We start from the raw sequence: 12,333 nt of genomic DNA on the forward strand, positions 1-12,333 counted from the left end.
TTCCCCTGTCCTTCTTCCCTTTCCCTGACGCTTTGGAGGAGTAAGGAGGCCGAGCCGGCACGTTGACGTAGCCTAGAAGAAGAGACAAGTAAGAGGCTAGAGCGGCCGGAAATGGTTTTCGCCGACGAGGAAGCGGAAGTGAGTTGGGTCCGGAGCTGGGACATGGAGTCCGGGCAGCAGCCGGTGTGGCGCGGCCTGGGGCTGCTCGGCAGAGGCGGGGACAACCCCGGGCTGGGCCCTGGGGGCTGCGAGAGGCGGCTGCTGTGGGTCGCGTCCTTGCTGTGCGTTTTGCTGGACCTGCAGTTGCCAGGTAACCATGGTAACCGGGAGGCGAGGGGTCGTTTCCTCTTCGCCCTCAGGGAGAGGGCTTTTGCTGGCCCCGCCCCCTGCGCCGCGCCGCCCCTTTCTTCCCCCCACCTCCTGTGTTGCCGGCTCCTCCGCGTCAGGGTTCGCTCTGACGCCCCCAACCCACCTTCTAAGCCCCGCCCGCCACGGACCCCGCCCTCTCACGTTGACGCGCCTTGTAGCCCCGCCCACATACATATAGCCCCGCCCCCTTTTCATTGCCACTCTCACTTAGCATGTTTCTAGTCCTTAGTGTTCTCCTCCATTTTCCGCAACTCATGCTTCTGATCTTTTGCATCCGCTGGAAGGTTCCTGCCGGCTGCCAGTCAATATCTTGCAGCTGAGGTAGTCGCTCCCTCCGCTCTACTCCCAGCTGTCTCCACTAGGAGTACACTTATTATTTACCCAGAGGTAGGACTGTACAGGACCTGTCGGATAACCTAATTGAAGGGAACATTCCTTGATTATAAAACCATACACATGTTTTCCTAATGTATCTTTAACATTACTTTACGTGCCGTACACAAGCAACGATAGCAGCTAGTATGTCGTTTCTTGTGGAAAGGCATAACGGTACAGTAGTTTGAAGTTGGAACCGTTGTTGCAATAAGTTTGTGATGCACATTGAAGTCTCTAGTCCAATAGATCGCTCCAGATGTTTCCACGGGTCTGGGGAGATTGTGTTGATTGCTTTTTGCATCTCATATGGGAGACAACGATAAATGACAGGATGCAGCTGTTTTTGAACACGATGGATTTAGTTTTAAAAATAATTTCATTGTCTGTTGAATTTATAAAAACAGCAAACCAGTTCTAGAGCTACTTGCCCTTACTTCTGAGGTACACACCTTCTGGGTTTGCAGAAAGCTATGCAATGTGAACAAAACTGAGATTGGCAGGATACCTGGTTCTGGAACCAGTAACTGAATGGAGTTTCCAGAAGTGATCTTTCACATCTCATTCTACTTGATTCTCCCCCTGCCCCCTGGAAATGCTAAGGAGTTTTTAACAGAGTCACTTCAATAGCAGAGAGTCCAGAGAGAAAAGAAACTAATAATGCTTTAATGTGTGACCTGAACAAAAGCAGTACATAAATATGAGGAGAAATAAACAGGTTTTTGTGTTTCATAATTAAGGGCTTGTTCACAACAGGAAGATGTACAACTGCATGTATAAGGGGAAACTCTCAGAACTACATAGCCAGTCAGAGCAGGAGTTACTTCAGCAAGCACCATGCCCTTCTGACTGGGTGCTAGGCAAAACCTCCACCAACCCTTAGGTTGCTAACTTAATTATCCCTGCTGTTATACTTCCAACAGGCTTGACCCTAAGATCATCTTATGCAGAGCAGGTGTCCTGCCATTTTGCTTGGCCCCCCCCTTTCCTTAAAACATGCATATGTCCTCTACTCACAACTCTCTTTCTCCTGCTCTGTTACAATGGCTATTGGTCTCACAAACCATTTCATACCTTGCAGGTTTGCTGGCTGCTGGGCAAGCTGAGATAGAAAACCACCTGGAAATGGGGCGGAAGCTATTGGCCGCTGGGCAGCTGGCTGAGGCACTATCACACTACCACTCTGCAGTGGGTGAGTAATATAGCCTGTTTTGACTGTCATCCCTGAGGCATCTAACTGACAGGTGTCTTACGGGCTTATGCTGCCCTCTTAATGTCGGTGTGTCACTCGACTTCTGAGCACTCTAAGGGTATAAGTTAGAGGGCCCTTGGAAGGTAATGGTTCCACTAACTGATCTGTTGTTCTTTGTATAATTTTAAATCATAAATATAGCTTCAGCTGGTTTAGAGAAATGCATGTGAAAGAGCTAAACCACAGCAATTCCAGTCTGTCCCTATAATTATTAGTTTATGTTGCTACTCATGAGGGGGACAGGGTGCAGATGCAGAACCATAAGCATCTCACACAGTGTACGTTCTGTTAAGCATACTGACATTTATTTCTGTTTGGTTCCCCCCCCCCCTCAACTCTCCTAGAAAGTGATCCCAAAAACTACCTTACCTACTACAAACGGGCAACTATCTACTTAGCCATGGGCAAGTTCAAATCGGCGCTCCCTGACCTCTCAAAGGCTATTGAGCTCAAGCCGGATTTCATGGCTGTAAGTCGTGTGTGTGTGTGTGTGTGTGTGCTCCCCCTCCCCCCAAGGCCTTCTTAATGGGAAAGGGTGCAGGGAGAAGGGTTTGTTTCCAGCTCAGAGAACCTGTTTGAATTATTCAAACCAGTCCCCTGCTTCCTCTTTCAGTGCCTCTTGCATGGGTGGAGAATAATTCTGAATAGCGTGGGCATGCTGGCAGATGCCATTGATACAGGTTATAACTAATCCGCAGCCATTATTTGTTTTATTTTTAAAGATGTTCTATCCTGTCCTCTGATCAGCTGATTTCAGGGATAGCTTGCAACACATTAGATCCATACAGTTTTGTTATTTTAAATTGCCTAGCAGCCCTTGTGTATCTTCCCCTCAATACTGCTGTCCCAAGGCAAGTGGCACAGAGCAAGTTCCCTTTTTTTGGCAAGGTGGCAAGCTGCAGGGAGATAGTAAGATCTGTGCAGCTGCTCAACTTTTACTGATGTCTGAGGCCACGCTGGTCTTCCCTTTGCCATGGTGTCCTTCTAAGGAATCAGGATGCGTGAGCAGCTTCGTGCCGTGGGTATACTTGTGAAGTTCCCTGTTTTACTATATAATCGGGGCCCTGCAGATTCTTACTCTATCCTTCCTTGCGTGTGTTTGCAAATGTGCACAAGCGCAAACAGTTTGTGCACAAGCAGTTTGTGCAACCCAACGGATAAGCTTCCTGTTTCCAAGCAGGAAATGATTGCTGTCACCCAAACCTACTTCCCTGTCACACTTGTCTTAAAGGATCTGGGGGGGGGGGTTCTGTCCCACAGGCCCGATTACAGCGAGGCAACATCCTCCTGAAACAAGGCAGCATGCAGGAAGCCAAGCAGGACTTTGAAGCTGTGGTAAGCAACCTGCCCACATCCACATCACAGGGGCAGGAGCCTCATCTAGCGATGCACACTCATTTTCATGTCTGGCAATGGACCGCTGGTGAAATATATTCTCTTGCCTCCTTAGAATTCCATTTCAGGGCCATCAGAAAGACTGTGTAGCTCAGCATCAGTAGCCTGCAGCACCAGTCTCTGCTCAACACTGGCTGTGTACACACCATCCATTAAAATCTTCCCACAAAGAACCCTGGGAATTGTAGTTTAAGAGTCTAGTTTAGTTCTGGGGGGGTAAACTACAGTTCTCAGGATTCTTTGGGCTTGCACGTTCTAGCCAGTTAGGAAGTTGCGGCAGCACAAATTGTATTCAAACCTTGCAGTTATGCAAAATATTGCTTTCACTGTGTGCAAATAATACCACGTATGATGCACTGGTGGGAAATATGGGGGAGTGTAGTTCTTTGGGAAAGTTTGCTTTGTAACAAGCAGGAATGGTCCAGGAATGGTGGGATATCTGCCCAGCTGAGCACCTTGGGAAATAACCTTTCTCATAATTTCTAATCTCCAAATACATTGCAACACCATTGTTCTTTCTGTATTGGCCCCCATCTTTTCTCCCTGTGTCAACTACAGTGGTGCCTCGCAAGACGGAAAACTCGCTAGACGAAAGCGTTTTCCGTTTTGGAGGTGCTTCACAAAACGAATCTCCTATGGGCTTGCTTCGCAAGACGAAAATGTCTTGCGAGTTCCCGCGGGGTTTTTCCCCTCCCCCCCTTTTTCTAAGCTGCTAAGCCGCTTATCAGCTGATCCGATAAGCCGCTAATCCGTCAATGGGCTTGCTTCGCAAGACAAAAAACCGCTAGACGAAGAGAATCACAGAACGGATTCTTTTCGTCTTGTGAGGCACCACTGTACATGGACATTTTCGGACCTGCTCAGAGATTTGAATCAACATCTTAAAATACTGAATGACCTAATACATGTGTTCTGTTTTATTTTATTGAAAAAATGATCTCATCAGCTCCAAAGTAATCCGGAAAATACAGAGGCCCAAAGGCAGCTTGCGCGTGTCTCTGAGCTCGAATTTTCCATGCAAGAAGCCCGTACTGCCTTCCAGAGGAAGAACTACCTGGGAGCAATCAGTATTTTGGATCAAGCAATTGAGGTATGTTGTCGTCATCTCCTCCTGGCTTTATATTCTTATTTGAGCAGCGCCATGGGTCAGGTTAACGGGCCTCAGGAACTTGCCTTCCTGTCCTTATAATGAGGTAGTTGGTATGAGAGTGCTATGAAGTCTACAAAAGTCATTCAGCTGTGTTGAAGTACAGTCACACAGCAAGCACCTCTTGGGCCAACATGTGGGGGTGTTTAACTCGTGAGTTGTTTGGAATGGCTGGGGAGAAGTGGTGTCTGTGTGAGCGAGAGGACAAACCCTCTTTTTAACCTGCGTTGTTAGAACATTGAGACCAGAACCTGGAAGACCAGCATTCCAAACCCCATTCAGCTGTGAAGCTCATTGCTTGACCTCGGGCCAGGCACTCTCTCTCACCCTCACACACCTCATAAGGTTATTGTGAGGATGAAGTGGAAGAGGAGAAAACCATGTACACCACCGTATAGGAAAAATGGAAGTGATCCTTGTCGCCTTCTGTCTCTTCCAAAGGGAGTGAGTGGTGCTGTCGTCTAAACCACTGAGCCTCTCGAGCTTGCTGATTGGAAGGTCAGCGGTTTGATGGGGTGAGCTCCCGTTGCTCTGTCCCAGTTCCTGCCAACCTAGCAGTTCGAAAGCACACCAGCACAAGTAGATAAATAGGTACCACTGTGGTGGGAAAGTAAATGGCTTTTCCGTGTGCTCTGGTTTCCGTCATGGTGTTCCGTTGCGCCAGAAGCAGTTTAGTCATGCTGGCCACATGGACCTGGAAAGCTGTATGTGGACTTAACTGCCCAGAGGTCCTTTGCCTTTTTACCTTTTACCTCTGTCTCTTCCCTCATCTCCACCCACCCCGGTCACCTGAAGCTGGAAAAGAGCAGTGAAAATCTAATGGGCTTGGCACACTATCAAGTCCTGGGGAGGGGAATAATAAATAAATTTTATTTATACAGACACACAAAACTCTGAATAAATATAGCAGAAATGAGTTTTTGGGTTGGGGGGGCCATAGCTGAGCATTAGAGCACCTCCATGCAGTGAGGCCCAGGTGCATGTTGGGATTCCTGCTCCTGACAGTGTAATCCCTGGCATTTCCAGGTAGGGTGGAGAGAGACTCCCTGGCTGAAACCCTTGAGAGCCAGGGTGGACAAGTCAGGGTGGACTATCCTGAGCTAGATGGACCAGCCACCCAACTCTGTGTAAGGCAACTTCCTCTGCTACCAACCAAGGTTCTAAAATAAAAACAGCAGTAGGCTTTGAGGATATTAACTTCCTCTCCTCTGTGCCCCAGATCTCCCCCTGGGACCCAGAAGCAAAAGAGCTGCGTGCTGAGTGCTACCTGTACCTCGGCGACTACAACAAGGCCATCATGGACCTGAAACCCACCACCAAGCTGCGTAACGATAACAGGGCGGCCTTCCTGAAGCTCAGCAAACTCTATTACAACTTGGGGGAACACGAGGAGTCCTTAAAGTGAGTGGTGCGTGCATGCATATGTTGTGCGGTGTGTTACAGACACGTGCAGGGGGGGCCATTCTGTATTTCTTATCCCAGGCACTGTGTCTGGATTTAATAATAAAGGAGCTAGGGAGCAGCATTGGGCAGGCAGGGAGTTTCTGCACCCCCCTGGCCTTTCCAGTGTCTTGGATCCCTCCTGTTGCATCTAGACCCGGTCTCTTTTCCTCCACAGCCAAGTGCGGGAGTGCTTGAAGCTGGATCAGGACGACAAGGACTGCTTCTCCCACTACAAGCAAGTGAAGAAGCTCGCCAAGCAGCTGGAATCTGCCGAGGAGCACATCAGATCTCAGAGGTGCGCTGAGTACCTCCCTATGTCCACCCGCCTTAATCTTCCTGGGTTACTTGTTTGCATGGGTGGCTGGCTAAAAGTCGGCAGTGCACATCGAGTGCCTTCTGTGCTCATCGTTATGCTCTCAGCATGTGCAAAGGGTGCACAGAGGAATGCTCTGTTCTGTGGCATTTTATGAGCTTGCGGGTTGAACCCATATGCATATATTTGTTCAGTGTGTATCATCGCTTCTGTTTCTGCTGTTCACAGAGAGGGGAGGACACCTGTGCAAGACTCTGTTAAGTACATAAACAGTTTCTGAGACTTCAACAGGCAGCATATTTACAGTACATTAAGTCTAGAAAATGTAAACTGATATTCTTGAGATAAGAAAATAAGAACCAAGTTGCGGGTTCAGACCAAGGATTCATCTAGGCAGGCATCCCACACGAAACGTGTTTCTGGGAAGTTCACTCCCAAGCCATAGGTATCCTTCACGAATCTGTCTGCTCCCTTTTTTTTTAAAAGGTCACATGAAGCTGCCTTTTATCCTGAGTCAGACCGCTAGCCCAGAACTGGTTCTCTGAGGTCAGGTCAGAGCATCTTTTCCCAGCTGTGAAGCCCATAGTTGCTTTAACTGGAGATAGACAGACCTGAAAATGGTGCTTTGCCTGCTGAGAACACCCGGCTCTCTAACAAGGCAGATTCATATGACTTTAAAAGGGGAACTATCAGACAACTTTGTGGCAAACGGGTCTTAGCAGCTACCCATGGAGCCATCTAAGTTGGTCACCATTTCCTGTAGTAGTGAGTTTCGTAAGATAATCATGTGTTGCGAAGTGCTCCTTCACCTATTGTCCATCTTGTTTGTTTCATTTCTCCAGTGCTGTGAGAAAAGAAAGCTCTCTCTTCTGTACTATTGATAATTTAATAGATGTCTATCATGTGGTTTTGTTTGTGAAAACACAATGTTGCTGCACCCTGGGGACCGGTAGCAATCTCTGTACTTGAGTAGAGTGATAGCAGAATAATCACAGCCTTCCTGTTACACAGATGGACCACAAAACCAGACCGATCACGTTCAGTTCTTTGGCTGCTCATTATCCCTTTGTCGATGGGAGCATTGTGCAGCCTCGAGGTTCGCATGCTCCTTTCCTTTCCATCTACAGTTGTCTTCTCTGTCATTTCCCGGGGACAGGTACGAAGATGCCATTGAGAAGTATAAAGCAGCCATGAAAACTGAGCCCAACGTGGAGATCTATACCAGTAAGGCAAAAGGACGCATCTGCCACTGTTTATCCAAGGTAAGGCAGTGTGGTCCAGCCTGTCTGAGGAGATGAATAGGAACTGAAACAAACTTGGCTTTGTTTTGTTGTTTAATTAAAGGAGTAAATCAAATGCAACTACAAGAGTATTTGACATAAATGAATGAAAATTCATAACACTTGTATTGCAATTTTGTCCATTTTAGAATGAATTCTGACAGCCTTAGAAGTAAGAGAGATGTCAGTTTTGAAATCTAGGGATCTGCATTTGGTTTCCTGCTCTGCCGCCGGTATCCTATCTGTGCCTGGTCATGTCCTCAGCCTTCTCATGCTTCTTCCTTCCTGTAGAAATGAAACTTGTTGGCCTACAATCAGAGTAGCCAACAGGGTGACCTCCAGTTGGTGTTGGACTCCCTAACAGCCATCAGTCCCGTCACCCGCCCCCCCCCCCCGCCAGCACGGCTAATGGACAGGGTTGACCGGAATCACCCATCAAGCATCTAGAGGACACCCTGTTAGCTGCAACTGGCCTGTATCTCAGGAAAGATTTGAACCGCCATCTCTCTACTCTATAACAGTGATCCACTGGATCAGAATAGATAATGGGGCAGATATGGTGGGGGGACATGATTGCTGGGAAACAAGTAGCAAAAAACCTCCCTCCCCCTTTTTGTGTGCCACAGAGCAAACAGCCTCATGAAGCTATAGACATCTGCACAGAAGCCCACCAACTCGACCCCAGGAACATCTTCATCTTGCGTGACAGAGCTGAAGCCTATATCCTGAACGAGGAGTTTGAAAAAGGTAAAAGAGTTGGTGATGCAGAGGACCATGTCAGGACCGCGGCTCAGTGGTAGAGCATCTGCTTTGCCTGCAGAATCATAGAGTTGGAAGGTACTCTGGTTCAGGGTTTTCCCATACTTGGGTCTCCAGCTGTTTTGGGACTGCAGTTCCCATCATCCCTGACCACTGGTCCTGCCAGCTATGGATGATGGGAATTTGTAGTCCAAAGACAGAAGGAGACCCAAGTTAAGAAGCCTTGATCTAGTCCAGCCCCCCCTGCTCACTGGACCAAGCGCAGGGTCATTGCTTGAAAATTTTCCAAAATTTTCATTTTATTTTATTACACAAAGGGTTAGGCGTGTGGCTTCTTCTTTTTTTAAGGAATATTTTATTTTCTCTGGATTTCATGCACTTGGGTCAGATTCCAGGTGCGCAGACCTGCGAGATAATGACATTAAGAGACAAAAGTTGAAAAAAGTGGCTGCAAAAAAGTCACTTTTCCTGCTGTATTAAAGCCAACTCTTTCCTTGTAGCGGTTGAAGACTATCAAGAGGCCAAAGAGTTTGATGGTGAAAATGAGGAATTAAAAGAAGGGTTGGAGAGGGCACAGAAACTGCTGAAGCAATCGAAGAAACGGGACTATTACAAAATCCTTGGGATTCGGAGGTATGGCATGCACTTTCCATAACTCTTTCCTGGTCCAGAATTGGACCTGGAAACAAATTGAGAGACGATACAGCTGATACAGCATTGGTTTAATAGAGTCAAGAAACTGAGCTCACAACCTCCTCATTTCTTTTGAAGCCATTGATGCTTGTGGACAGTTTTCAAGGGCAGCCCCATGTAGTATGCATTGCAGTATTCTAATCCAAATGTGACCTCTATGTGTAACTGTGGTAAGTTCAGCCTGTACCAGAGAAGGCTGCAATTGAGACACACCAGCCCCAAGCCAGGCAGAAGTGTTTCTGACCACAGCCACCACCTGCCTATTCTTGAATTCATTGGGACTTGACTTTGACTGAATCAGACCTTAAGTCATAGCTTTGCCAGAGCATAGTTTTAAACTTTTCAACTCTTGCCCTCCCCACCCAGCCACCCGGCGCTCACAAAAGGATATAAATATTGGAACGACTTCAATAGTTTTAAAGACAAAGTCAACCTGGCCAGGTTTCGGGTAAATATTTGATGCGGCAAAGTAGATGTACTGGTTGGTTGGCAGGCAGAGTGTTTTTATGAGGTGGCAATGGGGGAAAACAACTCTCTTGCAGCTCTAATTAGGTTGCTGCAGGAATATGCAAGCCTTTGGGTTTGCACAGGAATCTCTGGTAGACATGAAAGATTTCTGTATATCTGCAGAGCTTGCATACACTGAATGCTGAGCTCAGTTGGCCAAACCTAGAGAGGTCTTTTTACTTACCTACTTTACTTCTCCTATTCTTCTGAAACCCATGGCACTGGAACCCATGTCCGAGCTGTACAGTCTGTGGAAACTTTCATGCTTAAATTTGTTATCATTCGCATCACTGAAGAAAATGCAGGAGAAAACTTAGTTTCTGTTTCCCCCCTGTCCCCCACTTCTAGGAATGCAAATAAGCAGGAAATCATCAAAGCCTACCGGAAGCTAGCTCAGCAATGGCACCCTGACAATTTCCAGTCTGAAGATGAGAAAAAAGAGGCTGAGAAGAAATTCATTGACATTGCAGCTGCTAAAGAGGTCCTGACAGATCCAGGTAAGGCCTTCCTGATTAAATTCAGGTTTGTGTGTGCTTCACTGTAGGCGATAAATTGGTTGTTTTGCACAACGAGTGCAAGAGTACATATTTGGCATGTGTTGTTCTTTGCTAAGATAGCCTGCCCCTTGACCACTAGAATTTTGGGAGTATTCAATGGGTTACAACTCTAGCAGTAGAATGGTGGTTGCATCTAATTTCCCTGTACTTGCTAGCATTTAAACTCCAAATTTCCTCCAAGGAGCACAGGATGCTGTGCATGGTACTTCTTCCCCTTTAACCTTGCAACAGTGCTGTGTGGGCAGATCAAGCTGTGAGTTGGTGATAGTCCCATCATCACCTTTGTAACCTTGGTGAATGGGTGTGATTTGAATCTGTAACTCTCTCCTAGTCTAACCTCTGCATCTCACTGATTCACGCAGACAGGGACCACGTAGGGTTGTGGGTTTGTGTGTGTGTGTGTGTGTGTGTGTGTTTGTCTACACCATCTAGCACACAATAAGTATTTAAATGGGTCTAGAAACATCCACATATGGAGGGGATGAGATATTTCCGATTTGAAGCTAACAAGGAGTGCTTGAGAGATAAGAAGACCAGAGCTGGCTCCCTCCTTTTCTCCCACCCACGTGTGTCCACCCAGATATGCCTTGCACCTCTTTTGATCCAGGGGCCGTCTCTTCAACCTCTTTCCCACCCTACATTTTTGTTTTCTGTTTTCTTCCCCCTTCCAGAAATGCGGCAGAAGTTTGACTCCGGCGAGGACCCCCTGGACCCAGAGAACCAGCAGGGAGGGGCAGGACACCAGCACCAGTGGCCCTTCGAATTCAACCCTTTTGGTTCTGGGAACTTCCACTTCAAATTCCACTTCAATTAACTTGGAACTGAGCCTTGGAACAGGAAGGCCAAAAAAAAAGACCCTGTGGCTAGCAAGCAGGTGCCTGGACCTCTGGGCTGTGCTTTGTCCATGCAGACACTGCAAAAGTTACCAGCCCCCATCAGAAAACAACCGCTATGCAATGGGGGTGGGTGGAGGTGGCCTCCCCGCTGCATCCAGACATCCCCGGCCCAGATGTCCGGATGCTCTTTCCGACTAGAGCTGAGGCCTGAAGAAAGATGGTGTCGTCTTGTCTCTGGTTGTGGTTCCCAAGCAATGGGGGGCTGCAAGGTGAGATGTAACCATGCATGCAGGGCCTTGCATACCTTTCTGAAAATCCTGCCTTTCATGGGAGTCCTTGCAACTCTGAGTTTATGTACACGGCCCGACTTAGTTGGACGATGGGCTGTACCTCTCGTGTCTGCTGAGATTCATTTTTTTAAAGCTGGTGGTAAGGAAACTGATTCCTCCTTCCCTGCCCTCACTCCCATCTATCCTTAAATAACTCCTTCACTGCCATATAACTACCAACCCGTTTAAATTGTAAAAAGAAAAGAAAAGTAGGCAGGAGATTATACCTGTTGGCATGCATTTGAGTTTGCCTACCTGAGAAAATATTTGCGTAATGTGAAGTGTGGGGTGATCTCTGCTGATGGCAGAAAGCACCGCTGAGTCCTGCAACGGCCTTCCTCCGTTGCAACACCCTTAATTTTGTTGATGCAGCTATTCATCTTGAAAAGGCAGTGAGAAGCGCCTCTTTATCAACACCCACCAGGTTTTGCGGTGGTTTGGGCCACCCTATGAAGTGGCAAGATCCATCTCTTCTTTTGGTGGGGTGGATTCCGGTATTGCACATTTGACTTCTCCCTTCCCCCAAATACAAAGGGAATAATGGTCAAGAACCCAGTCTGGATTTGGGGGAGAGGAGCTTAGGTCATACACCTTGCCCTAAAGTTAAACTCTGTGAACTCTCCCTCCTTCCTTGCCACCGTTTGACTGTTACAGTGTGTGAATTGCGAGTCTGATACTCTACCACCCAAATGAGGGATTCTTGCATCCCTCAATTTACTCCTGTTAGGCGAATTTTTAACTTTTCTTCCTCCTGCTCCAGGGCAAAAGGGGGAGGGACTGCTGTCCCCTTACCCCACCCACCCACCCCAAGACAGCACAGTACTTCTATAAACCCTGAACCTGCTCTAGCCGTTGCCCAGGGGCCGAGGGAAGGAACGTTAAGGAGGGGGTGTTAAACCACCACCTATTACCAAAAGTGTCAAGATTAAACGTTTGTATTGCAAAGCTCTCGCTTGTCTTTCTGTCTTGCTGCTTCAAGAAACGAGGGTTGGCCATGTCTGGAGGATCTGTCTCATCACAGCCCCACAAATTCTCTTGTACTTGGAAGCAGAAAAAGGGCGCAAAAAGAGCCCTGGTTTAT

General features: G+C 47.5%; 1 protein-coding gene across 1 annotated transcript; it reads left to right on the forward strand.

Annotated features, from left to right (window-relative positions):
- The first annotated feature begins 96 nt into the window (after positions 1 to 96).
- On the forward strand, positions 97 to 12,197 carry LOC308572079 (dnaJ homolog subfamily C member 3-like). Its single transcript, XM_081167933.1, has 12 exons — positions 97 to 310; positions 1,823 to 1,933; positions 2,338 to 2,462; positions 3,254 to 3,328; positions 4,335 to 4,478; positions 5,755 to 5,936; positions 6,154 to 6,273; positions 7,448 to 7,553; positions 8,198 to 8,318; positions 8,831 to 8,963; positions 9,879 to 10,027; positions 10,759 to 12,197. The coding sequence occupies exons 1-12, from the start codon at positions 112 to 114 to the stop codon at positions 10,899 to 10,901; spliced, it is 1,608 nt and encodes a 535-aa protein (XP_081024059.1). The 5' UTR covers positions 97 to 111; the 3' UTR covers positions 10,902 to 12,197.
- Positions 12,198 to 12,333: the final 136 nt, after the last annotated feature.

The sequence above is a fragment of the Podarcis bocagei genome, assembly GCF_964188305.1.
Source record: "Podarcis bocagei genome assembly, chromosome: 13".
NCBI classification, from domain to species: domain Eukaryota; kingdom Metazoa; phylum Chordata; class Lepidosauria; order Squamata; family Lacertidae; genus Podarcis; species Podarcis bocagei.

Coding starts and splice junctions, on each gene's coding strand:
- LOC308572079 (XM_081167933.1), top strand. CDS start 112: ATGGTTTTCGCCGACGAGGAAGCGGAAGTGAGTTGGGTCCGGAGCTGG. Junction 7,554..8,197: donor TCTGCCACTGTTTATCCAAG/GTAAGGCAGTGT, acceptor TGTGTGCCACAG/AGCAAACAGCCTCATGAAGC. Junction 8,319..8,830: donor GAACGAGGAGTTTGAAAAAG/GTAAAAGAGTTG, acceptor CTTTCCTTGTAG/CGGTTGAAGACTATCAAGAG.